The 24,603-nt window shown below is 46.4% G+C and overlaps 1 protein-coding gene across 4 annotated transcripts in view; it reads right to left on the bottom strand.

The window, feature by feature from the left end:
* Positions 1-6,411: 6,411 nt before the first annotated feature.
* Positions 6,412-24,603, bottom strand: part of TYRO3 (TYRO3 protein tyrosine kinase) — a 40,045-nt gene continuing 21,853 nt past the window's right edge. For all 4 annotated transcript variants that reach the window (XM_052693883.1, XM_052693881.1, XM_052693882.1 and 1 more), the window contains 10 exons: positions 20,557-20,686; positions 20,272-20,372; positions 19,337-19,432; positions 17,008-17,088; positions 15,278-15,370; positions 14,777-14,898; positions 14,385-14,494; positions 12,801-12,960; positions 11,321-11,457; positions 6,412-8,859 (listed from right to left, as the gene is read on the bottom strand). In XM_052693883.1, coding sequence (XP_052549843.1) covers positions 8,481-8,859; positions 11,321-11,457; positions 12,801-12,960; positions 14,385-14,494; positions 14,777-14,898; positions 15,278-15,370; positions 17,008-17,088; positions 19,337-19,432; positions 20,272-20,372; positions 20,557-20,686 — 1,409 coding nt within the window. In that variant the 3' untranslated portion in view covers positions 6,412-8,480. The remainder of the gene's footprint in view (positions 8,860-11,320; positions 11,458-12,800; positions 12,961-14,384; positions 14,495-14,776; positions 14,899-15,277; positions 15,371-17,007; positions 17,089-19,336; positions 19,433-20,271; positions 20,373-20,556; positions 20,687-24,603) is intronic.

The following is a 24,603-nucleotide window of genomic DNA, read 5'->3' as shown; positions in this document are numbered from 1 at the left end:
CGGCAAAGCAGCTTCGCGACGCCCGCCGGCAGCGCGCCGCCGATTGGTCGGCGCCGCCCGCCGACGCACTTCCGCTTTGCCCTCCGCCGGGACACGCCCTTCCCGCCCTTCCCCCGCCCTCGCGCGAGGGAAACACGCTGCTCCCGCGTGGGGAGCCGTTGGCGGGCGGTGCGCGAGGGGACGGCCGCGCAGGCGCGGGGGGGAGGGGGCTTGGACGCGCGGCGGGGCGAGCACTGCCCCGGAGGACCCCCCCGCGCCCCGCGTGGTCCGTCAAAGTGCTGAAGGATCGAGTGTATAAAATGGCGGCCGAACGATCCCCTCGGGGCTCTCTCGTCCCTCCCCTTGCTCGCCCGTCCTGAGGGGACAGCAGTCACTCGGAGCACAGGGAAAACAGGCACATGCCTTCAGAAAGTGGCCATGTAAGAACAGTTGCGTTTCAGCGCCAATAACTGCATTGAATGGCAGCCACCGCCCTTACGCTTCGATTATGCTGTTAAAATGCTTGAGTTGATCATTTAAAGTCTGCAAAATGTCAGCGTGGAGGATGTGGCTTCCTGTGCACCGAGTGAGTCAGGATCACACAGAGAATATAATGTGTGAATGCTTAATGAAATCAGCGTTACGCACACACGGGAGCCACATTAAGATTGCTGAGATAATTGTGAAGCTGGCACTTCCTGGCTTAACAGTTGGTGCATCCCAAATAAAGGCTTCCTTATCTAAGGGTGTGTTTGTGGTGGCTGCTTTCTGAAAGTGCCCCAACATTACCTCTGTTGGGCAAAGTTACTAAGACTGGCAGGCATGGCCTCCATGTAAGTCTGCGTGTTCCTAATGTATCATAGAATGGTAGAATGTACCTCTCACAGAGCTGCGTGCTGTGATGTGCTGTGAGGAGTAAAGCTTTATTTCTGAAGCTCAAAGCCAGGGGCCCACCGCTGGCTCTGAAAAAATAAGGTTGGCAGAAAGTGCTGCCCAGTTTTTATTAAATATTCCCACAAGGTTAAACAGCAGGTGATGAGGAAAGCCTGTCCCTATCTGTTGGGCTTCAGAGAGCTAGAAAACCCCCCCAGCTGCCCACTGGAGCCCTCAGCCCCCTTCTGCTGCAGCCTCCCCACATGGGTGGGTGCCTGAAGGCTGTGGAGTTCCACATGAAGCCCACATTTGGTGAGCTGTTGTCTACAGCATCTCCACAAATTTTAGTCCCAGCATGGTGGTGCTCATTTGGGGCAGAACCTCTGAATGTGTCTGCAGCGAGCCTTCTCCAGCTAGGTCTCTGCTGGGGCTGGTTCTCCAGGGACAGGGGGTGGGATCCCCCCCGCAGGGCCACACTGAAGAGCATCAGTCAGCACCTTGTCTGCATTAACCACTGCAGCATAGGCCTCTCCAGCTGCAACAAGTCTTTCCAAGCCCAATATATTTCCAGTATATGTTCTGCAGCCTAACAAATCCTTCCCTGCCCAAATGGGGTAAAAAGAAAACATTCAAAGGAGTTGGTTGTGTCCCTTTGTTAGGCTCATGAATGCCTTTGAGAGTAAGGGGTTAAACCTTCCTCCCATTGCCCAGACAGCAAAGGGGGGTGGTGGTGTGTGTTTGCAAGGCAGCTCCCTGAGGGCAGTTTGTTATTCCAATGGAATAAATCTAAGACCTTTTAATAAATGGGGGTGGGAACACAGACATTTTCTGAAATACACTCCTGAGGACATTTCCTGATTTTCTGAGGGTCCAAACCCTAGCTGATCCCCCTTACTTGGTGCTTGTCTCCTCAAATGCAGGTGGTTGCAGGTCCCTCTGTGTGGACATGTAGGGGATCCGAGCTGGGTCTGTGTGCTGCTGCTGCCTGACAGACTGAAGAGCCAGGAGTTGCACACAGAGCTGGCTGAAAGCACTGAAAGCATTGGCCACAAAGCACTTTCCCTGCATCCATAAGCCCCAGCACCAAAGTAGCTGCCGCTGCAGAGGCAACTCATTGGAGTTCTGGCTGCCGCTCTGCAAGCACCCTAGCTGCTGGCTGCTTCCAAGAATTTTTTCCTTTCGCACTGGAAATGCTGATGATTCCTCGGATATGTGAAGCCTGTAGTTCTCATGCAGCTGCATCCTCACTTAAAGAAGCTCTAATAGATGTTAATCATCTAAATGGTTCTAAAAGACAAACTACATCCGTGCCCTGCAGCTTCCCCACCTGCCAGCAAAGGAGGGCGGAGGCAGGCAGCAGGCAGGGTTTGGGCCAGCGCTCTGCCCCCACCCCAACCCTGAGGCACTCGCTCAAAGCCTCTGCTTGCATATGATGCATTTCACCAATATGCATCCAGAGTAGCTGCCAGGGGGCTGGATGCCAGAGGCATCTCTGCTGCTCTCCCTGTCTCATGTTGTGGACCTCCAGGACAACTCCCAACTGTACACCCAGAAATCTCTTCAGATTTTGTGCTCCAAATGTCTGCGCACAGCAAAATGACATCTTTGGAGTCAAATTCTCATTTTGGTTGCTTCCCATAGAATTGCAAAACCAACGTAACTGAGCAGAAGTTCACAGTATCCTCCCTGCAAACAGATGCTTGGCTGGGAGGAAAACTGACATTATTTGTGGGTTCATCCACATTGCTGTGCTTTGTCTAGTGGTTGGTGACCCACAAAGCAAGGGGGTTGAAACTAGATGATCATTACAGTCTTTTTCAGCCCACGCCATTCTGTGATTCTATGATTCTGTGAATTTCTGGTGAAAACAAGGCAGCACTGTGCTTCCAGCTGCGTTAGCAGCTCCAGGAGCAGAAAACCTGGGGGAAACTGGACTGTACCTTGCCCTGCTCTGCATGAGAATGAAACCTTGTCATCTTTGGGATTTCACCTACATTTTGCTAATGGTGAGCTAAGGACAGCTTTTAATTTTCAGAGTTCATTCTCAGTTACAGTCTGTTGTCTGCACCACTTGCAAGATATTTACCTAAAAAAGAAATCCACTATTTTTTTTCCTATGAAATTTTAGAGCCTTCCTGGAAAGAAGGCAATCACAGATTTTCTACAGTCACAGATTTCTGATGCCTGTAAGAATTTGTCTAGAAACAGGCAAGCTGTAAATCATGCAAACTCTTGCCAGCCTTGGTCAGGCAACATCCCATGGACATCCAAAGGGAGCTGCTCATCACCCCTGCTGAGGGACTGGCACAGAGGCTCAGTGGTGCTCAGCAGCACTCCAGCACAAGCACCCAGAGGGAAAACGATCTCAGCCACTCCAGGAAGCCATCTTCCTCCAGGTGCAGGCCAGGTGGGCAGGCAGGCTGCAGGCTATGTGCTGTGTTGCAGGAGGGAACCGGCCTGTGGTGGGTGAGCTCTGCTCTGCTGACACAGTGAGTGCCAAATGCAAGGGCTAAATCCCCAAACAGAGCTCCCGTGGGCCAGCCGTTCTTTGCAGTCCCAGTGCTGCAGCCCTGCAGTTATGTGGGACTCATCAGGCTGGGAACATTTCCCTGGGTGTATTAAGGAAGAAAATGGAGAAAATCAAGGCAGGCTATTTTCTGCTATAAATAGGTCCAGCTCTTTCCGTTTGAGTTTTTGCCTGATTATCCATGCAGAAAAAAGTTGTCCCCTTAGCAGGGCAGCAGTCCTGAGCAATGCAGGCGTTGGCCCACAAGTCTCCATTTATAAGCAGAAAATGCAGACACCCTTTCAAGCAGTGAGGCAGGTCACTGCCCCAGGTACAACCCGGTGCAGCAGCCTCGACGAGATGGCACTGGCGCAGCTGTGAGCATTGGCAAACGGGCTGGCATCAATCAGGGGGTGAGCAGTTACCCAGCTGCTAGCTCTGCCAGAGATTTCCACCCCCGCAGCAGCGCCAGTGGAGACGCATGCCTGTGCTTCAGCTGCTTGCGTGTAGCCTCTGCAGTCTTTCACCTCACCATCCGCAGCCCTGGGATCCCAAACTGCAGCAGGGGGAGCAAGCAAATACAAAGGGATGGTCTTAAGCTGCTCCGTCAGTGTAAATGCTGGTCTGAGCCAGGACGCCAGGATTTGACACTGTTGGTATTGGCAGCTCGGCATCCGCATCACATCCTGCCCGTACCTTTTGTAGTAGTCCCCAGGTCTGCATCTTTTATTACCTGCGTGCTCTGCAGCCCAGGTACAGGGTGACGGGCACTGAAAGGCTGCTACGGCTCAGCCCACATGCTTGCAAAACCCTCCTGCTTCTCCATAGATACCTTCGTGCAAGAGGAAGAATAAGGCAGACAGATAAACCTGGGAAACATATTGATTAGGCCTGATGTTGGAGGCGCATCTGGCATACTTTGTTTAGCAATTTGAGCCTTCATGGGGTTTATAGCTCGTTTCAGTGCAATTTATTAAGGGGAAAGAAGCAGAGGCAGCAGCAAGTGACCAGGGCGCCCAGCTCCAGGCTGGCAGCACACAGGCAGCAGTGGCTGCAGCAGCGGCACACACCAGCTGCCGGCAGTGCACTCCCACACAGCTCGGTTAACGACAGGGTAGCGGCCAGGATCGCTGTCATACGGATTAGCTGGGAGAGCAGCGAGCTCCCTAGTTTGCCGTGCTAATGGCCGTGGGCAGAGCGCTGCTCTCACCTGCTCTGCAGTTTCTCTCTGCTCTCCCACTCTTTGTCACCTTCACTGTCGTGTTCTCCAGCAGGTCGTGCAGCATTTTATATTCACAACCAGATCGTGTCTGCATGCAAACCCTCCTTCCTCTCCACAAAGTCCCATCCTCTCACACAGCACACTGCCAAAACACAGCTCCTATAAAGACTTTCCAGAAGCTCATCTAGTCCCATTAAATCCCTACTGAACGCATCAAAGCTTAAAGCAACAAGTGCAACCCACTGCCCCAGGTCAGATGTATCTTCCAGCTCGATTTTAGCCCTGAAAAGAAACTGGAGGAAACTGGATCTGGGCAACTTGGGCCAAGGAGCTGGCACTACCCAGCCCCTTGTTTCAGTGCTGTTGTCAGCACGGCCAAAAGATTTTACATTTCCCCAGCCTGCCCGCACGTAGGAACACATTGATTTGGCATGCCTGAAGCCAGAGGGCCCCCAGGGCAGTCAGTAAGCAGGGCTCCATTGTCCTGGCTTTGCCACAAGACTTCAGGACAGTGACTGGAGTCTGATTCATGCTGACGCCAAGTTTCTCATCTGTGACGGAGCCCACGCGACCAAAGCCCACGTCTGTCGGTGTTCCTGGACCAAGTGATCGATTTCAACTTGGTTTCCCATGGTAACAAGGCTTCCTGATCACCACCTGCACCTGCTGTCCCTCACAGCTTTCGTATCCTCGCTTGGGAGGGACCTGTAAAGATGACTGAGTCCAGCTCCTGGCTATATGTGGGAGTACCTGAAATTCAAACCAAATTCAGCTCAAACTCAGCTCCAAAAAAACCTCTACAGAAATTTCTGCTTGAAAAAAGTGGGAATTGGCAAAAGCTGGCAGCTAAGCATTAGAGAATGAATAATGCCAGCAAAATGCAATGTAAATTGGGAACAAATAAACATGCAAGTGTGTATTTCCTCTGTTCTGCAAGGCACGTCTATTACTCAAAATTAAATGTATTTGACTCCAGTGAGTGTGTTAACTGAGTAAAGCCCACAAGGCCCCATTCCCCACACAGGCCAAGAAGGAGGTGCAGGCATCAGGACAGTCGTGCATCTCTCTTTGTACATTAATAGAGCCGAAAAGAATGGGATCATGGAGGAAATGTTAGGCTTTTTAAGAAACCAGTATGGCACGACTGCCTGCATCAGAATTCCTGGCACAGAGCAGCGCTGCATCCTCCAATGCCATCTTACTATTTCCTCCCCTCCTGTTCCCCCTCTGCTGCTGCTTGTGTACCTGATCTGACCAGGCTCATGTGCAAAAGGATTCAATCATCCTTTGAACCAGATCCAAGGGATGGCACTGAGCACTGGAACCTCACACTACTAGCCAAGTCAGCCACTCCATGCTTCGGAAGTCGTTTTCCCTGCGTAGCAGATGGGGGTGAGAGCTCCCTCCCACTGCTCACCATTGCTCATCCTCCTGGTGTGAGTGCATAGGCAGAGGCCGTGCACTGTGCTGCTGGCTGATGAATAACGGACGTGTGATGTGCGCCTCTTCTTCTCGGCGAGCTGGAAACCCAAGGGCTCTTCTACGTTGCACTGGGAACATTTGACTCAGCAGCACAGTTCCAACCACCTCCTCCAAGGCTGTCCTCCCCAGGGAGCGCTGTCAGTGGGGGGTAGGGGGAAGGAATGGCTGCAGAGGCTGCCGGCACCTAGGTGGGATGTGGCACTGCCTGCCTCCAAGGAGGCCGCCGAAGGCTTTTTGCTAGGGCTGAGGCTCCCTGGGAGACAAGCCCATGTTACCAATGTACCCACCCAGCAAGGAAGATCTGTTCAGAGCATCCCCACAAACTCTGCTGCAGATAACAGGCTGGGACTCAGACACAGTACATGTTTTATTATTTAAAAAAATGCATAAAAACTATGACATGCTTCCCAAAGTTAGAGTCTCTATGTACATCTGCGCTTCCCAGGCAGCTGCAGGGAGCATAGCCTTCTGCCCTCACTGCCAATGTGTGCACTGCACGGGTTTCTGCTAACCTTTGCTAGCTGTTATTTTCTCCCCTGCATTGACAGCAATCCAGCTAAATGACAAAAAAACCCCGTACTGCCTGGGGTGTAAGGTTTTGCAGTTTGTGACCAAGAAACCGTACTGGGTTTCCAGCTGTAGGGCAGCGTTGGGTAGTAGGAAATCTTACAGAAAGGACCCATGCCCAAGCCCCAGACTGAACTTTCCCTTCCCTAGGAAGGTGCTCTCAGCAAGGGATGAAACTGGACCCAAATTTTGTAGTTAGCCCCTCACCTGGCAACAGCCAAGAATGGGGCATCGAATGATAGAGTGTCCTGACACCGAGCCTGCAGTCTATCTTGGCTCATTGGTCCCACCTTCGCCAACCTGGCAAGCGACGACATTGGTGGTATTTGTGTCTGAGGAAAAGCAGTGTGGAATCCTAAGTCCTGTGATACTGCTGAGTGTTCAGCACACTGAAAATAAAACAAATGAAGATCTAGCAAATATTTAGGATAACTAGAGTAAGATGTAGCTGCACTTCCTTGCTGGGAAACACTACACAAAACAAATGCTGATTTTACATTAAAATATTAAATTATTAAAAACCACAAAAGCGCTTGCAGTTACAGTGAGTCAGACATGCTGATTGGAAAACAAAACCCAAAGAGCAAAACCATCAATTTTGCCCTGTGTGGAAGGCTGCAGTGATACGGGTCTATGATCTGATGTGGCTTTTACAGTGTGCCAGAAGACCTCCTCATTAAGACGGCCAGTGGTTCTCAAGCTTGTTCGTGATAAGGACTCCCTCTTTGGAAAGAGGCTTCCCTGTTGGTTCCTTCCCCCCATCTCACATATACCTTCCCCAAAGTGACTTCAGACCTTCACCACAGCAGCTACAGCACTGGACTGTTTGAAGAAGTCAGAGGATGGTTAAAAAAGAGAAAGATTAAAGAAATCCTACTTTCAAGCAAGTGCTGAAACCTGCTCCTGCTGAAAGCGACGCGTGTCTGCCATTCTCTATCTAAGCAGTCTCCTTCCTCTCCTGGAGGGCAGCATTTTGCATTAATTAGCACTGCTTCCCCACACTGCCGGCAAGTCCTCTCTACACAGTTTCCTTTCAATTCCTTTGAAGTTGGATTCTGTCCTCACCCATGCCAGCTGCTCTCCCTCCCTTCCCGCTTAAGGCCAACTGCAAGGCTGGTCAGGCTCGAACCAGCACCAAACAGGAAAAAAAAAAACAACACAGAAAAGAGGTATGTGGGTGGAGAGGGATGTTCCACTTTTTTTCTAATTTCATCGCTCCCTGCAAGTCTGAGTACCTTAAAAGAGCTCTGGGCAGAGGGAGCAGCAAGCGTTACTGCATGAAATGTGCCAGATGTTCAATGTTGGATGAATGCATATCTGCAAATTGCAGTTTGAGAACCACTGAGGTAGGCAAGAAGTCTAGGCAGCACTGCTCAGTGAACACAAGAGGAACTTCCCCCCGTGTTCTGATGATGGTGTAAATACCCACTAGTGTTTTCAGAGGTACCAGTCCCGAAGTCACGCAGCCAGGATCAAAGACAACATCTACACGAGAGCGAGCACTGACTGAACAGAAGGTGCGTTCAGCTCTGCTCCAGCTGCCAGTGAGAAAGACCAGAGCAGAGGCTCTGACTGCCCACCTTGGCTTTGACCTTCTTTCTGCGGGATGTGAACAGCCTGCCACCCCTACCACCTCCCTCCCCAAATCCAAGGGCATGTCAGGGCTGTGGTCCATACAAGCTGTCCGCAACTGCAGCCCACACAGAAATGAAAGCTGCCAAAGCTGCCCAAGAGCTCCGGCCTGTGCTGTTTAAAGCCATTCCAGATCCGGCATCAGAGACCCAGGCGACGCGGCACTGTGGCTGCACACATCCCTTCCCAGGGAAGCAGAGTGTCACTGCTATGTACAGACTAACAACTTTTCTCTCCTTCTGTCTCCAGCTCGTACAGAAGGCTTTTGTTCTCCCCTTCCTGCCCATCTGGATGCCTTTCACCCTCGACATCATCTCCAAGGCACAAGGGGCTCATGATGTAGCGATAGTCACTTGTGACAGCAGCAGCTGCTGCCCCAGCAACGGTCTCGTCACCGTCCGTGTTCCCAAAAGAGGTGTGCGCGGCAGGGTCACTGACAGATGACTCTTTGTCCTTCCCAATGTTGACATAGAGAGGGTCTTGGCTTAAAGAGAGTGTGGACATCCTCCCCCGAATCATTTCCAGTTGGGACCGAAGCACTCCAAAGCTTGGGCGTAGCTTGGGCTCAGGATGCCAACATCTGCACATGAGATCGTAGCTGCAACACAGAAGAAGAGCACTGAGACACAACACATCGAGCCCTGCACATCCCAGCAGCAACTCTGTGCTGTGCAGCACGGGCATCAAATGAGGGGAGCTTTGCAGAGGTGAACAGAGCCAGCTCTTCACGAGCTGTCGGAAGTCTCCATCTCACCTCTGTAACACTGAAGCTCATGCAGTTCTTCACCACTTCAAGTGTGCCTTGGAAAAGAACTGCTACCCTAAGGCCTCCAAAATCCCTAACGTAGGACATGAGTGAGTAGGTTCTGACCTCCACCAGGGCACTGGCTTCACTCAGCAGGGAAAACAGAATGGCAAGAATTCTAGCTTTGGTGCGTGATTTTTTGCATAAAATTTGCACAACTTTTTTTTTTCATAATGAGACTGGGTATGTCCCTGGGTATTGCAAACATTTAGAGAAGCATTTATTTTTGCAATCACAATTAACAAACACCAAAACTTTTCCAAAATTCATTGGTTTTGACCCTGTGTAGCTAATGGCACTTAGGCAGGTTTTATGGGCTTAAAATCCTTGCTTCTCCCTGTTTTCAAAAACACTTTAATCAAAATAATTAGAGAGTACCAAAAAAAAAAAAAACCCCAAACCCTGAACTTCAAGGCCTGCTTAGTGCTACTGGCCACAGGCCTCATCCTGCCATGCAGGCGGTGTTTATCCTGTGGTCAAACACCAGCTGAGAGTTCTGGTTGCCTGAGGGCTGATGCAAGATGTCATCAGCAGCAGCAACCACACAGAACACAGGGTGATGCCTCCAGCATGGCTGGAGAATGGCCAGAGCCATCGTTCTCCTTCCTGCACATCACCCACCAAAGCCACAGCTGTGCTCCTGTTTCTTCATTGTCACCAGTTCTGTGTTGGGGGGTAGGGACAAAACACAGTGCTGGCACTGGAAAACACCATGGACAAACAACCTCAGTTAAACTCGTAAGTGGAAAAAAATCTGAAAATGGCCTTCAGCGGGAAATGAAGCATTTCACGATGGCCTTTACTTTGCTTTTACCTCCCTTGCTCTCTATCAACTTTATGAGCATCTCGGATTTCACACTAGTTTTATAGAAAGCTTCAATGCCTCTGTTATCTCAATCCTGAATTGTGCCCCTTGCGAGTGGTTGAAATAACTGTAAGTGCTCCATATAAAACAGAAACTCCCTACTCTGCAGCAACAAATTAAATACATTCTTTTACCCCGCCCTGTGAACAGCAGAAATTCATTTGAAAGAAAGGGAAAGAGCTACCAGCTGTACTGCATCAGACCAACAGCCCACCAGGACCTTGCTGCTGCCAGCAGCCATCAGCACAAGCCGAAGGTGAGCATGTAGGGAAGTGATTTGAGCATATCCCCATAGATCTCAATCAAAAGAGGCTCAATGGCCTCTCAAAATGAGGTTGCTTATACATTTTTCTTCAGTGTCTAGCAGCTCATTGCATCCATTCTCTATTTTTGGCCCTTATAGCATCTTAAAAGTTCCACAACTGGGAACCAAAGCTACTCACAGCAGTCAAGAGGCAGACATATAATGATTTTAAGAAGTGGCATAACTATGTTTTCATTTAAGCTTGGGAACAGTCAAAATGAATTGCTGAGAAGACAAAAGTGCATAGCTTCAGTAACAAGACATAGATTATTCCTTTACATCAAAAAAAAGGAGAAAAAAAAAAAAGCAGGGGAAAAGGAAGGCACATGAAATATATTCCACCATCATAGCAGGAAGAAGGGGGGAAGAAAGGGGACTTCTTGTTGTCCCTTTTACACAAAATGTACAGCTTTACAAGGCCACCAAAGCCAGTGTTTGTAGATATGCTACAGGAATAAGGCAGGAGCATGGGGTGCAACACACCAGCAAACTACCTGAGTGCTTTCTTTAAGTCTGGAGATGTCTGAAACCCATATCCACAACACTGTTCTGATTTTGTTTCCACCTGCAATTTAAGGTGGGACCTTGATCTATAGAACATTATATATATTCCTGTCTGCTATCTCTCTGTCATCCAACTACTTCTATGTGAATGTTAGATGCAATTTTGATAACTGGACCTAGGTTTGAAAGGCTCACACAGCCTCTGCAGTCTTGTTTCCTTGTAATCTTTCTTCAGGCTGCACCATGAAACTCATCTCTTTTCTTAGATGCTGGCCTGAGAAGACAGGGAGCAGTGAGCTTCTGGAGACATAGTTATAGTTTTCACACAGCCAAGAGCTTCTAGCATTGACACTGTTCAAACTCTTGAGCCAAGCTGGCTGCTTGCAAAGCTACCACAGGTTCCAGGGAGTTCTGCCAGCAGAGAGAATTTGATAGCTAACCCAGAGACTCTATAGTGAATGCTTTTGTGTGATGGAAAGTGGATGGATTCAGGTTGCAGGGTCAGCCAGCTGCTCCCGTTTCATTCCTGTAAGCCAAACTTCTCAAGGAACCATACGTCTGCAGGGAGAGGAAGTACTCACACATCCTCTAGGCACTCCGGCGGCTGCTTCAGCCTGTTCCCACTGATGAGGTAGTTGTAGATTTCTGCATTCTCAATGCCAGCATAAGGGGTCTGCCCTCGGGTCACAATCTCCCACATGGTCACCCCAAACGCCCACTGAAAGAACAGCACAGAGAACTGATCAACAAAGTGCCCTGCTTGCTGGGGTTACATCATGTGAGCAGCAGTGATGCTGGCTCAATTCTAGCTAGAAAACAAAATAAGATCAGATGCTGCTGATGCCAACATGTCATCTGTTGACCAGTCCCATCCTGCAGTGGAGCAGAAGGCTCTTGGAGCTATCCCTGTCTCCCACCTACAAACTTCTCCCAAACTCCTCCTACTCATGGTTCTTGAGATGTAGCATCAGCTTTGTGGTCCCCAGCTACATTAAGAGTTTGGTTGGGAGCTCACAAATTAATTGTTTAATACATGGAGAGATTCTCTATTACTGGAAATGTACAGGCACAAATGAAAGAGTTTAGCCACTTACGCAGGGCAATGAGCAAACTGCTTATGGCTCACACTGATTTGTGCTGTACTCTGTACTGTCACATTTCTAACTTTAAATCAAAACTGCAAGGTCTGTTAGGTGGAAAAAAAACCAAAATCTTCATAAGCAAGCCCTGCCCAGTGTCTGTTGTAAACTGGCTGAACTGTGATCAGCAATCACTGAACACTGCCTGCAGTGGTTATAACAATCACCAGGCAACACAGTAGCCAAGCTACAAGGCACTCTTGGTGTCCCTTCAGAGACACATGCGTGAATTCGAAGGTAAGTCCACAGGTTTGAAGGAGAAAACTAATGCAAAACCAGATCTGCAAAACCAGATCAGAAGGCAGCAAGGAAGAACGGATAAGGCATCAGAACAGAAAAAAGGAACAACCACCCTACCCTGCTCTGCATTCCCAAATAAATAATAACAGAAAGAAAAAAAAACTCCCACCACAAACTACCCCATGCCAAAGAGAAGGGAAGCAAAGATCTCAGACGAATGGGAGAAGTTATGTGGAGGAGTGTGTAAGCACTGATGTATTCATTCCATTGTTCCTCCAATGCCTTCTGTACGATGGAGTGCCACTGCTGTATATGTACACGAGTGTATGCAATAGAAATTTAGATCACCTTCAGATTGTAATGCAGAAGAGCAAGGTAGAAGAGTAAAAGCGTGTTCAAAGAGTAGAAAATGACAGGGATGGGGAGACAAGTAAAGGAGAGCATAGGGGGAAGAAGTGAAAAATGAAGGGTTGAAGGACAAGAGGAAAATGAGAAAAGGGTTCATCACGTCTGCCATAAATCACTCATATTTTACAGCTAGGGTTCTGAGAGCACTCAAGGCAGAGGTGACACTGCCCCTCAAACACAGACTACCAGGCAAACTCCCTTTCCCACCACCAGGGCCTACCTCCACTTCTGCCAAAATACAAGCGGTCCCCAAATGCCCCAGAGCAAAACTCACCACATCGCTGTGTGTTGTGTACAGATTATCCGCCAGGCTTTCTAGAGCAAGCCACTTCACTGGCAGCTTGGAAGCACAGCCCTGACGGTAGTAGTCTCCACTGTAGATTTTCTTAGAAAGCCCGAAGTCTGCAACACTCACATTCATGTTCTCATCCAGCCTATGGGAAAGTTTTAATGACTAAGAAAAGCATTCACTGGCCACCTCAGGCAATAAAAGGAGTACCTGGGCAGGGAAGTGAGGTATTTAATCATCAAGTATTACCCAGAAGGATAATGACTTAATCTACTTGACAACTGATGTAAAATAATTCAGTGGTCTCAAATCAGTTCCTTGAGACTAATAGAGAGATAATTAGGAATAAGAAAATAAACAAATGGCCATGCTCAGATGGCCTGCACTGTCATCCAAAGTGAACTCAGTTACTTTATAGAGGCTCAAAGTTCAACAGTGTTTATCTGCATTGTTCACTGCTATCACTAAGGCCCATGCCCTGTATAAGCAATCAAAAAACACAAGGTACTTGCATATCACAGCTGCCTAAGCTACACCTGCAAGCCATTCTCTTCAGGCCAAGTTAACAGCCTGAATTGCTCTTGTCACACACTTACTTAAACCTAGACACTTCAGTAGGTAGTAGAATAAAGCCCATAAAGACATCATGCCTCCAGGCTGCTTAAAGGAAGGTGTGATGACACAGCACTCAGCTTCCTCTGAAGGAAGACTGTTGGGTTTTTTTAGTATTTTGAAATAGGAAAACAGTAGGAGTTTCTCAGCAGTGTCAATGCAGGCTAATTCATCATTTTTCATTATGATTTATCAGCCTCCTGTCTGTACAGCTGGACATTCAGATGCCTTTGGAAATCTGTGTCTCACTGCAGATTTCATTGGTTGTTGTCATTTTGTTCAGAGGCAGAGTTCTGCCTGTCAGAATGGGCTGTTCCTTTCTATTCCCAGGAAAGAAGCAGAGAGGAAAGAACAAAAAGGGTTTTATCATCACTTCAAAGCAGGCAAGGCAGTTTGGGGACATAACAGCAATGTGGGATCACGCAGAGTGCTCACCAGGCAATTATTTTTAAAGGCATTCTCCACATTAGCCATTCTTCACCTGCTTTCCAGGAAATCCTACACGTCTTATACTGCGATAATCAAGTCTTCAAAAGAGATACAAGGAATAGAGATTTCAGACTATATTTAAAGCTTCTTTCTGACCCGGACAAACCCTTTCTCTTCTGTTGGTTACATTATAAAGTGGAACAAATAGCCCATGCTGACACAAAGCATTGTAATCAACCCTCTGAAAACATATGTATGTCCAAACCAATGATGGGATAGTTTCTTCTAAATATGGTCAGTTTGAAGCTCAGCTGAAGGCTAACAGTTGCCTCCCAGAGTACCACCACCACCATGTGCATGTACATTCATGGACAAGACTCTCCCATGACTGCTGTCAGTTAGATGCAAAGGCCAACATCCCCCAAGAGGATCCCTCCTCACTTCTGTTGTGTGAAAGGCTTCTCATTCCTCCCTCATCCACTCTGGTCTTTCTTTTCTCTAAAAGTTCATGGTTCATGGTTCACTTACATGCAGTTCCGAGCTGCAAGGTCTCTGTGTATGAAATTTTTTGAGCTCAAGTACTCCATCCCACTGGCAATGTCAATCATGAACTTGAGGAGTGTCTGAACAGGCAAGTTCTGAAAGAAATAACTCAGTTATTTCAACTTTCAACCTCTTATGGCAGGATTGCAACATTTTCTACTAGCTTACTAGGCAGGGACAGGAGGCTGTCGGGAAAGCAGGAGTTGATTCTCAGTGTGCATGGGATTAAATACGTCAACATCTGATCAGAGCTTCCTATAGTGTAAAAATCTGATCATCTGCCAATGTCTCTGCAAGACTGAACCCAAACTGATCTGAGCACGTTGTCTGAAAATCCATGCCCTCTCTACAGGAATTTTACAGTAAGAAAGACTTACAAAAGGATTTTCCCCGATCCTTGACATCAGCAGAAAAGCATGAAGGTCTCCATGCTTCATGAAGGGCAGGATCACCATGGGAATTGGGAGACGACCCTTGGGACGGCTCCGTAGACTGACTCCTAGTGAATACACACAGCAAAGGGGTTTTAGCAAGCACAGCAGGCCCAAGGGGAATCTTAGAGGTCACCATGCTCTTCTCTTTTGAAACTGCAGAAAAAATGTGCATTTTTTGGCGGGTAGGATCTAAACTCCTTTGTATGCTCCTGTAGGGGTTTCAAGAACCAGAGAATTAGTTTAAATAACAGGTGTTTACTGCAGGTGTATGAGGGCTGCACGTATTTGTTTTCAACACTCCAAGCCCTTCTAAGCCTGGAAAGTGCAGGTGCTGCTCCCTACAGCGCAGAGGTGGCTGCACCAATTCTGCTTTTGGAGAGCAGTGAGGGATGGGCATGTGAGGCTGGGGGGATGTTGTGGGAGTGAGCAGCACTGCTGGCTTACCAATCAGCTTAGTGACATGTGGGTGGTCAAACTCCTTCATGCATGCAGCCTCCCGCAGGAACTCCTCAATGTCAGTGGAGGTGAAGATGTCCGCTGGAAGAAAAGGTCACTGTAAGTTTTCTTCCTTGGTCCTTCAGTGAATGGCTCCAAAGGACATTACAGATAATGATCTTCAGAAGCCTGTTCTTCGTGGAGGTTTTGCACATCCTCCCAGACCTACAGCTAGATGAGCCAGTTTACAACAAGGCAGAGCCTGACACTTTCATCTGGGACAGTGGTCAGTAAGCATGCATCAGAGACATCTGGCAAATTGCTTTTTGGCAGAGGAAAGACCTGACAATTAGCAGCACTTTTCTCAGTAACAATTTTCCTTGGAAGCCATAGAAATCACATGTGCATTAAAGATGTAAGAATAAATTAGCTAAAAGGACCTAAACTACAGTCTCAAGAAGAGGAGATGGCACACAGAATTAAAGAAAATGCTAAGACTGAGGAGATGGCTGGAGACCCCAACAGGGGTCACAAAGCTCAATTCATCTCTAATGAGGACAGCATGCAAGATCCATACCTATCCATCTCTTAGCACAATTGAGTCTTGGTATAGCTCAGATTTCTTAAATAACCTCAGTACTGGAGACCTTGGACCAAATTTGTTAGTGGCACACATGAATATAAATTTGGAGAAAACAATTTGTCACTGTTAGTCCAGATTTACAGAAGTATGATATAATCAAGAATTAGCCCAGCAGAATACTTCCTCCACTGGTGCTGCTGAATTTAGTGAGAGTCCTCCAGTTCTGCTACGAGATCAGACTCAGACTTGTATGGGAATATTCATATTCTTTGCTTTAGGGAAGTCATTTAATATGATTCAGAAGACAGAAGTACATGATTTCCTTTCTACAGCCAGAGGAGAAAGGAAGGTCCCAGTAGAGGGTAACAGTTTCCAAGTCAGATGCTTGGAGGCAGACAGTTTGACTACCCACTAAACTCCTTGCAAACTGATTAGAATGATTGTTGAGACTGGAGAAAATGTTTTAACTTACACAACTGTGTTATCAGTATACTTAGCACAAACTGGCACTCTGTGGCAGCCAATTTTAACTTCAAAGGTACGCAAGTGTGACTCTGCTTTCAGTCAGTCACAGTTCATTTCTGCCTTACAGGCAACAGGGCTAAAATAACATAGGTTAACACATGTATAAATATATGCACACATACTTGCTTTCACTTACACCTATTAATTGCTTCTTGTGTCACACATCTCTACCTGATGAATGTTAGCTGCCCTTGTTCTGTTCACTCCTCCAGTGACTAATCGGAAGGGAGTTGGACTACTTTGCCACCTACTGCTGACTACATCATAGCACAAAGCAGTCCTGCCTGAGCTGCCTATGCCAGATGATGTAGTGCTGTTGTTGAATCAAGCAACTGAACGAGATCCTCTGCACACAAAAACTGCAGTTATGACGTGCTTTTGGTTGCAATCACCACGTTCTGGATGCTGTACAACCAGCCGAGGTAGTATAGGTCCTTCCCTGAAGAGCTTCCACTGCATAAAGACTTATAATGAGATGGAGAGAACACTGGTAGAAGGGCTGGGTGGGAAACTCAGAGAGGAATAAAGAAGAATGTCAGTAGATATCTGATAGAGAATAGGACAGACTACATTTAATCCTTCCAAGCTCTCTTCTCTCTTAAGTACTTCCGGTAGCCCCGCTCCCACTTACCTTTCAGCATCTTCACTGCCACTTTCTGGAAAGAGCCATCATCTAGCTTCAATAGTGCCTCTCGAACTGACCCAAACTCTCCTGTGAAAAGATCAGAGCAGGCAGTGAGGGAACAGCTTTTAGCGAGGAAAGTATGATTCACAGCAGGATCACACTGGGGGTCGCTAACAGGGAAGCTGAGTAAGCGTAAGAAATGCAGCTACCAGCTTCATTTTTCATTCTGCAACTTGAGTCAGCAGTTTTCAGCATACTCGTGCCTCGAAGAGGTAGCACAATCAGCTGACAGAGGCCACTCTGCCAGCAGTTCAGAAAGAAAAACAGGAGGGAAAGCAGGCAATCCTCTACCAAGCGGACAGTGCAGTCACAGTATGGGCTGGGACCTCAGGCAGACATTTCTGGGGAAATCACATCATGAGGAATGCAGCCAAGTGAAATTCTGGACAGAGAAGGGCCCGTGAGCGGGAGCCAGTAAGAGGACGGGTGGATGAGGATGCTCCCAGTGCTGACCGTTCTTGAAGGTGACAGCTGTCAGGGCTGACAGCCCAGTAATGGTGCCAGCATTCAATCACTTGGGACACAATCAGGTCTTATCTCTCAAAATGCAGGGAACGACTTGCATGAATCACTGCAGGCTAGACAAAATATACAACACCTTCTTCTGTGTGTGTGACACATCAATTAATACAAGGAAGAGTTTATCCTTGTGTTTTCTCTAAGGGAGATGAGAGGAAATGCAAACAGTCAAATCTTCAAACTATTTTAGCCTGAAGTGGCTTTACATCCACAGCGTAACAGACTCTTTGCATTAGTTCTGGCTCTAGATTTGCTCTCCCTAATTTTGTAACTGATTACTCAATCCAAAATCTGTTTTGATGAGAGTTTCTGGTACTGAAGAGGAGGAAGTAAAATGTGGTACTCAAGACGCATACCCCAAAACATTATCTTTCCACTGGCTTTTCACAGTGTCCTTCACTGCTGTGTGGCATGTACTTATTTCACAATAATCATATGCAGTGGATATCAGACCAAAGAAGAGAAGAAAGGGAAGGATCTAAGCAATTTTGTGTTGGTTCTGCATTGTGCAGCTCTTCTCAGCTGCAGAGTCAGCAGGACCCAAGATAACACAGCTGTGCCCTCTTCTAACCTGTATGCTGAACAGAGGTTGGGTGAGTGGGGCTGACAATGTAGAACAGATCTTGTCAGCTAGCATCCTTCCACCAAGGACCCCACGACAGCCAATTTCCACTTTGTTAATTGTTGAGGGGACAGCCCAGAAGTGTTAGAAGGATCCCAGAAACTGGCCAAAAGCTGACACTGTTGAATTACTTAGCATTGTTCAGCCCTCTGACCTTCGTCAGGAAGGTCATCTTCCTGATCTGAAAGAGTCTTCAGAAACACATTTGTTCTGGAAGGATTGGAGCAGAATATAGCTCCCAGTGGGACAGGGTCAAGAGAATGCAATAAAACTGGTCTCGTTAAGAAAAAGGAAGCCAAACACTTCAGCTCTCTTTTGCGTGTGACTCCTGACTCACAATCCTTTCTTAGTTACTTGCTTTATAGTTACACACTTTCAGTCTAAAAGAAGTCTGATTCAACAGCTGGGACACTAGTCTGCAATTTGGGAAATCTAAATTCAAAACCCTCTTTTGCAGAGAGTTTTTGGGCCAATTTTTTAGCTCAAGTTAGGTGAGAAGCATCCCAACTTTATTTTGCCCATTCCTCATGACCTGAAAAGTTGAGAGAAATGGTAGGTAAGAAGTAAGAACTCCAAAGGTCCTGAATATGGACAAATGCCAGCAAATTCAGTACTTGTTCCTGATATGCCTCTTTAAGAGCTCAAAGTAATATCTGGAGACAAACCACTTGACATGACAGAAATATGCGAAATTGAATCAGCGTGTGTTTTTGAGGCATTGGAGTGTCTGTAGTAGATCATCTGCCTCTGTATTGGTGCAGCATATTTGAACGTGTAAACTGAAGGAATTCTACAGCACCACTTTTAAAGCAGAACGAGCAGGAGAAGTTTAAATGAATACTCCTTTGTTTAAAACTCTGAAAAAAAAAAATCATACCCCAATGAATCAACAGTTCAGGAAAGCTGAACATACACTGTAGTTCACAACTTTGTAGAGCCACACTGGCTTAGCCAATATCCCCTTAGTTATGCTAAACCTTTGAACTGTGTTAGCTAGAGGAAAGTGCCATTTAATGCCATCTACAAACAGAAGGACAGAAAACAAGCTACTTATAATTGCTTCTCCCTACTCAGCAGTAAAGGTAACCCAAGCAGACTTTTAAAGTATAGTCTTATTCAGCTTTTGGTTCTTACCCTTGCCTAACATTCGTCCCAAGGTGAACTGCTGCTCCTGGATAAGGACATCTTTGAGTTTTGTCTTCAGCTCATCACTGATCCCTACACTCTCCACTGGAAAAAAAAAAAAAAAAGAAAAGGAAAAAAAAAGAGTAAAATCAGGGATACTTAAATGTTCTGTCACAACATCAAGAGTCATCTGTTTTAATTCCATCTCCAGCCTTATTTCCATAATGCAAGATGGAAAATCTGAAAAGAAAGAGTTCCTTCCCACATCTTCAAGTCTCACCACAGCCAAGACCAGTAACGTTTAGCCACAAGAAAACATCTTTTTCATTATCTTTTTCATTACCAAAAGCACTGAAACGGAGAGGCTGTGACTGCACTGCCCTTAATAATGCCAAGAACTGGAATACAGAACTATTGTGAATAACTGAAAAGACAGAGTGCGAAGAGAAGGGACACCTGATGGACACTGGCTCATTTGGACTCATTTAAGTTGATGGAACTGAACCAGTTTTCAATAATCTCACTGGCCTTTACACTATTTGAAGAACACTACAGTTCTCACAGTGCCTATCTGAATGTTCACGCTTGTAGCAAACTGAGCTTAGAGCATACTGCTAACATTGTTAAGCCTCACTCATCTGACTATTACATTGTAGTACAGTCAAAACAGTGTGAAACAGGGACAGGAAAGTGGTGAATTTACGCTTTGCATTAAAATACAGAATGAGCGTAACTATAATTGGCAAGGAAATGTTGTTATGTAACTAAGATGGTAACAGCAACTCTCGCCTTTCACATTTGTCATCGTTCGCAGATTACTTAAATCTCACTGGAAATTATTTCCCATATTCTTGATCCAAAACCATCAGTTTCAGGAAAAACAGAGAGAACAGTACATGTATGAACAGTTTTTCAAGTAGAATCACCGAGGTAACTGGACTTACACGTTGCTTCAATGAGCTCTGGGCCTTCCCTGTTGAAAGATCTGGCAGCTCTGAAATGAACAGCTGGATCCCCTCTGCCAACCACACTGCCAAAGGCATGGCTAGAAAGCAGAAAAGACATACGGAGCCATGATGATACAGGCCATTCACTTCTGAAGGGTGTGACAGACAGATTGGGTGATTATACTTAAACCACATTTTTTCTGTAAAATAATCAGTCAGAAAACCACACTGGGGGAAGAAGTAAAGATGTCTCTTAAGCAGCGCTAGGAGAAACTCCCTTACCCAAATCGAGTTTCCTTTCTTCTTTTTCGAAGGAGAATAAGAGCCAGGGCAACAGCTGTGACCAGAGCTGTGAGAATGCCCAATGCCACAGGAACCCAGGACGTCCCATAAGGAGGCTGTCTCTGACCACCTAGATGATGCAGAAAACACTAGTCAGCAAATAGAAGAATGCCAATAGTAAAAAGCCCACGTTGGGATACATAAATATTTTGTTTTTAAATGGAAAAGCCATCTTGCTGATTTTGATGTACACAGCAAATCACTGTGCACTGGAACTTTGCATAAACAGCTACCCAATCAGTCTAGCTGCTGGACACAGCAAGGACAGAGCAGATACATGCAGCTATTAGACCTTGGTTTTGACCACCCATAAAGTAAAGGGCACTGCTCCAGATTAAACTATGTGAATCATGACCTGCAGTCTCAAGACAAAAAAAAATACTTCAAAAGGGAATTTTGCATAAAATTTTCACTTTGTCCTGTTGGAGGCAGCCAGCAGAGCCTTGACCAGACTCTGCCCAAATGCCAACCAGATAACCAGATTTTGAGAGACAATAGCTCTTCACAGCAATCTGATAGGGACTATTTACAATTCCCCTCCCACAAAGAGAGCCTTGGTATTGGCTGTTAACCTCTCAATTTTGTTTGCTCCTTTTTTACTTTGTAATACCTCTCTACCAAAGAGAAGCAGGTTTTTCAAAGTGCCCTGCAAGTCAAGAAAGAATTCAACCAGCATGCAGGTTACAAGCCTTGTCTAATATATGCTTTCAGATTAGATATATTTTTGACTACAAACCTCTCCTCTTCACAGAGGAAATGGACACGCTGCCAACCTGAGTAAGCGACAAGGGAAGGAAGACACTGCAGCAATATGGCTATGAAGAGAAGAATATGATCTATGCTTGGCAAACAAGAGATAAATTAATCCAATTCCCTGAGAGACTTCTTCTCCAAAAAAAGTTGCCGATGACTAAATGCCAATTTGAATAGGTTTATTAAAACCCAGTACAGCCCTCGTATCTCCAATTTGTTTAAAGAACAAACAAGTACAGGTAACAGATCACTAAGCAGCTTACTTGTCATCTTCACACTCCCTTGTCAACTGTGCTTTACCAGAAGCTAAGGATGAGTCATTTCAGATGGTATAAATAATTCTATAGTGGTATACATCATGAAAGTATAGGTAAACCTGTCCTTAAAAGAGGTGCTAGGATAATGGGCTGAGATTTGGATTAACCTTTGCACAGATGTTTGAAAAGGAGTGAAATATTCCAGCAGGCAGAGTCCTTGCAGGCAAAAGGCTTCTGCAGTTTGCTTACTGGTTGCACTGTCAAGCCTTACCATCCATGTTTTCAAGGAAGCATTGTTAGTCTATTAAACAGGTGGGGCTTAAGGAAACAGAGCTCTGGAGAATTCTCCTCTTACAAAAAATCATCAGAGCTAGCATCTATCCATCAGCATCTTATCTTCCTTCAGTGACTCTGATTCTCTTCCCACACAGAGAGTTTTATAGGCTCTTGGTTTTACGATACCTTTTTCTGCTGAACCTTTTGACCTGGCCTTCAAGGCTGTTAATGAGGAGGGAGGGGGATCTGAAACAGAAGTGCAACAATTCCCAAGCCAATCACTTGGGGCGTTACCATCAAACAATCAGGGGAGAAACAGAGAACAACACTGATGCAAAAGATCCTTTCTGATAGCTAACAATAAGGTTTCCTTGGCCCCACAGCGAGACAAGCCTCTCTCAGTCTATTTATCTACTCTGTCTGCTCTGGTCTGGTAGAGAGAAGGGATTTAGGTCACTTCAAGGGAGGAGTTCCTCCAAAAGGAGGACAGATGAAAACAAAACAAATCAAAGTGATTCTCCTTGTTTCTAAACTGCTAGGAGTCAGGAGCCCATCCCAGTTTATAGCAAACATGTCAGAAATAGAAATGAATGTTGAAATTCACTGCTTCTACTGTTTTGCCCTAAATCTTTCTTGGCTTCCCCCTCTTGCCACTGAGCTAAGGAGGATGGCTGCAGCCCAAGAATGAGTTGCCTCTCCCTCCCCAGCTCTGTTGCTTTCCCATCTCTTGCTCTCCTCTCTTCTGACCAGCATATGCCTTAAGACTGCACAAGGCAGATGGAAGCCAGTGTTACCGGATGAGCGTAAATGAGGATTTAGGAGGCCTTTGATGATGAAAGAAGCCTTTTTATTTCTGTAGGAGGCCTTCTATAGCAAAGGTGTGCAAAAACAATCCAAGAGACCTCTCCTGCCTATAATCATGAAGATTACAGATAGAAAAAAGTACTATTAAGCTATTCCTTTCCTCTCTCTGCAGTGGAAGAGAGAGGTTTACACTGAGGATGCCTCTGAACATACTAAAACGTTCTTTGTTAATGGTGCACAAGATCTCTGCATAGCCAGGGTGGAGCTTTACAAGCTTGCTGTGATGACAAATATGCCTTAAAGTTTATACAAGCTTAGTCATCCCTGCTGCCGCACTGGGAGCTGGTCAGAAACCACCCCTGGCATTTCTCACTGAAAGCAACCAGTGCCAGCCTGCTATTTTAAGAAGGGAAGCAACTTATATTTTCTATCAGGCCTGCAACAGAACTGCAGTATTTCTGCAGTTCTGTTCTGCTGTTTAGGGCCTATCAGCTTTTTCACAGTGAACCTTTATTTCCAGAATGTTATTACTGTGAACTGAAGCCGAGAAAACTGACAAAGGATTCAGAACAAATATACACGCTTTCAGATAGCACTTGGCCAAAGCATGCACTGCTCCCTGATGCTTTTTTGAAGTGGTTTGTAAATAAAAACAAGCAAACGTGTTGTGTTTTTAAGATTATCTCATTCTAGATCCCTGTAATATGCAAATCCTATACATTCCCTGGGGCTTCTTGCCAGTGCTGGACATTTTCCAAAGGGATTTTCTAGTCCTTTTAGGTGCTTTTCTCTACGTTTGGGTGCCACAAAAAAGACCAACAGGAGAAACACACTGATGGAGCAGATAATCATCCTCTAGTAGAGACAGTTCTGATACTCCACTCTTCCATTTCAGCCCCATGGAGAAGGACTTGGGGGTTCTGGAGAATAAAAAGCTTAAGGCAAGCCACGCAAGCCAGCAGTGCATGCTTGCAGCCCAGAAGGCCAACTGCTATCCTGGGCTGCACCAAAAGAAGGATGGCCATCAGGGAGAAGGAAGTGAGTGTTCCCTCTACTCCACCCTTTTAAGACCCCATTCTGTACTGTGCCCAGGCCTGGGACCTGTAGTACAGAAAGGATGTAGAGGTGTTGGAATGGGTCCAGAGGAGGGCCACAGAGATGATCAAAGGGCTGGAGCACCTCTCCTATGGAGAAAGACTAAAGACATTGGGCTTGTTTAGCTTGGAGAAGAGAAGGCTCTGGGGAGACTTCACTGAGACCTTCCTGTACTCGAAGAGAGAGCTTACAAGCAGGAGGGAGACTGATGTTTTACACAGTCTGATAGTGACAGGACAAGAGGGAATGACTTTAAACTGAGATGGAAAATTTAGATTAGATGCTAGGAGGAAAATTTTTACTCAGGTGGTGAGGCACTGGCATAGGCTGCCCAGAGAGTTTGTGGAAGCCCCATCCGTGGTGGTGTCCAAGATGAGGTTGGATGGAGCCTGATCTGTTGCCTGATAGAGTGGATGGCAATTCTGCTATAGCAGAGGTTTGGAAGTAGATGATCTTTAATGCCTCTTTCAACCCAAGCCTATGGGTTCTTCTTTAAATAATTTGAAGTCTTTGATTCTACAGTGAGTGTGCTCACATAAACCATCAGTACAGCCTTCATTACAAGAACTGGGCTGCCAAAGGCCTTTCTCAGATACCTGCACGTCAAAGCCAGCATCAGTACACTGCTGCAGGTAGGGCTGCAGTTCTCCCTTGCTTCTCTGTTCTGTTTCCCCAGCTCCAGGCTGCCCTGCCATTTCTAAGCCTAGAAGGATCCATGTTCATGTGACTAACCAAAAGAGACACGTGGCTTGGGAAGAAAGGAACAGAAGTGTGTCAACACCAGAGATGACGGATTTTAGTC

This window comes from Tympanuchus pallidicinctus, unplaced genomic scaffold (genome assembly GCF_026119805.1).
Source record: "Tympanuchus pallidicinctus isolate F22 unplaced genomic scaffold, pur_lepc_1.0 scaffold3, whole genome shotgun sequence".
In the NCBI taxonomy this organism is placed as follows: Eukaryota; Metazoa; Chordata; class Aves; order Galliformes; family Phasianidae; genus Tympanuchus; species Tympanuchus pallidicinctus.
The sequence above is the reverse complement of the archived record's forward strand: the minus strand, read 5'-3'. Positions and strand labels throughout refer to the sequence as shown.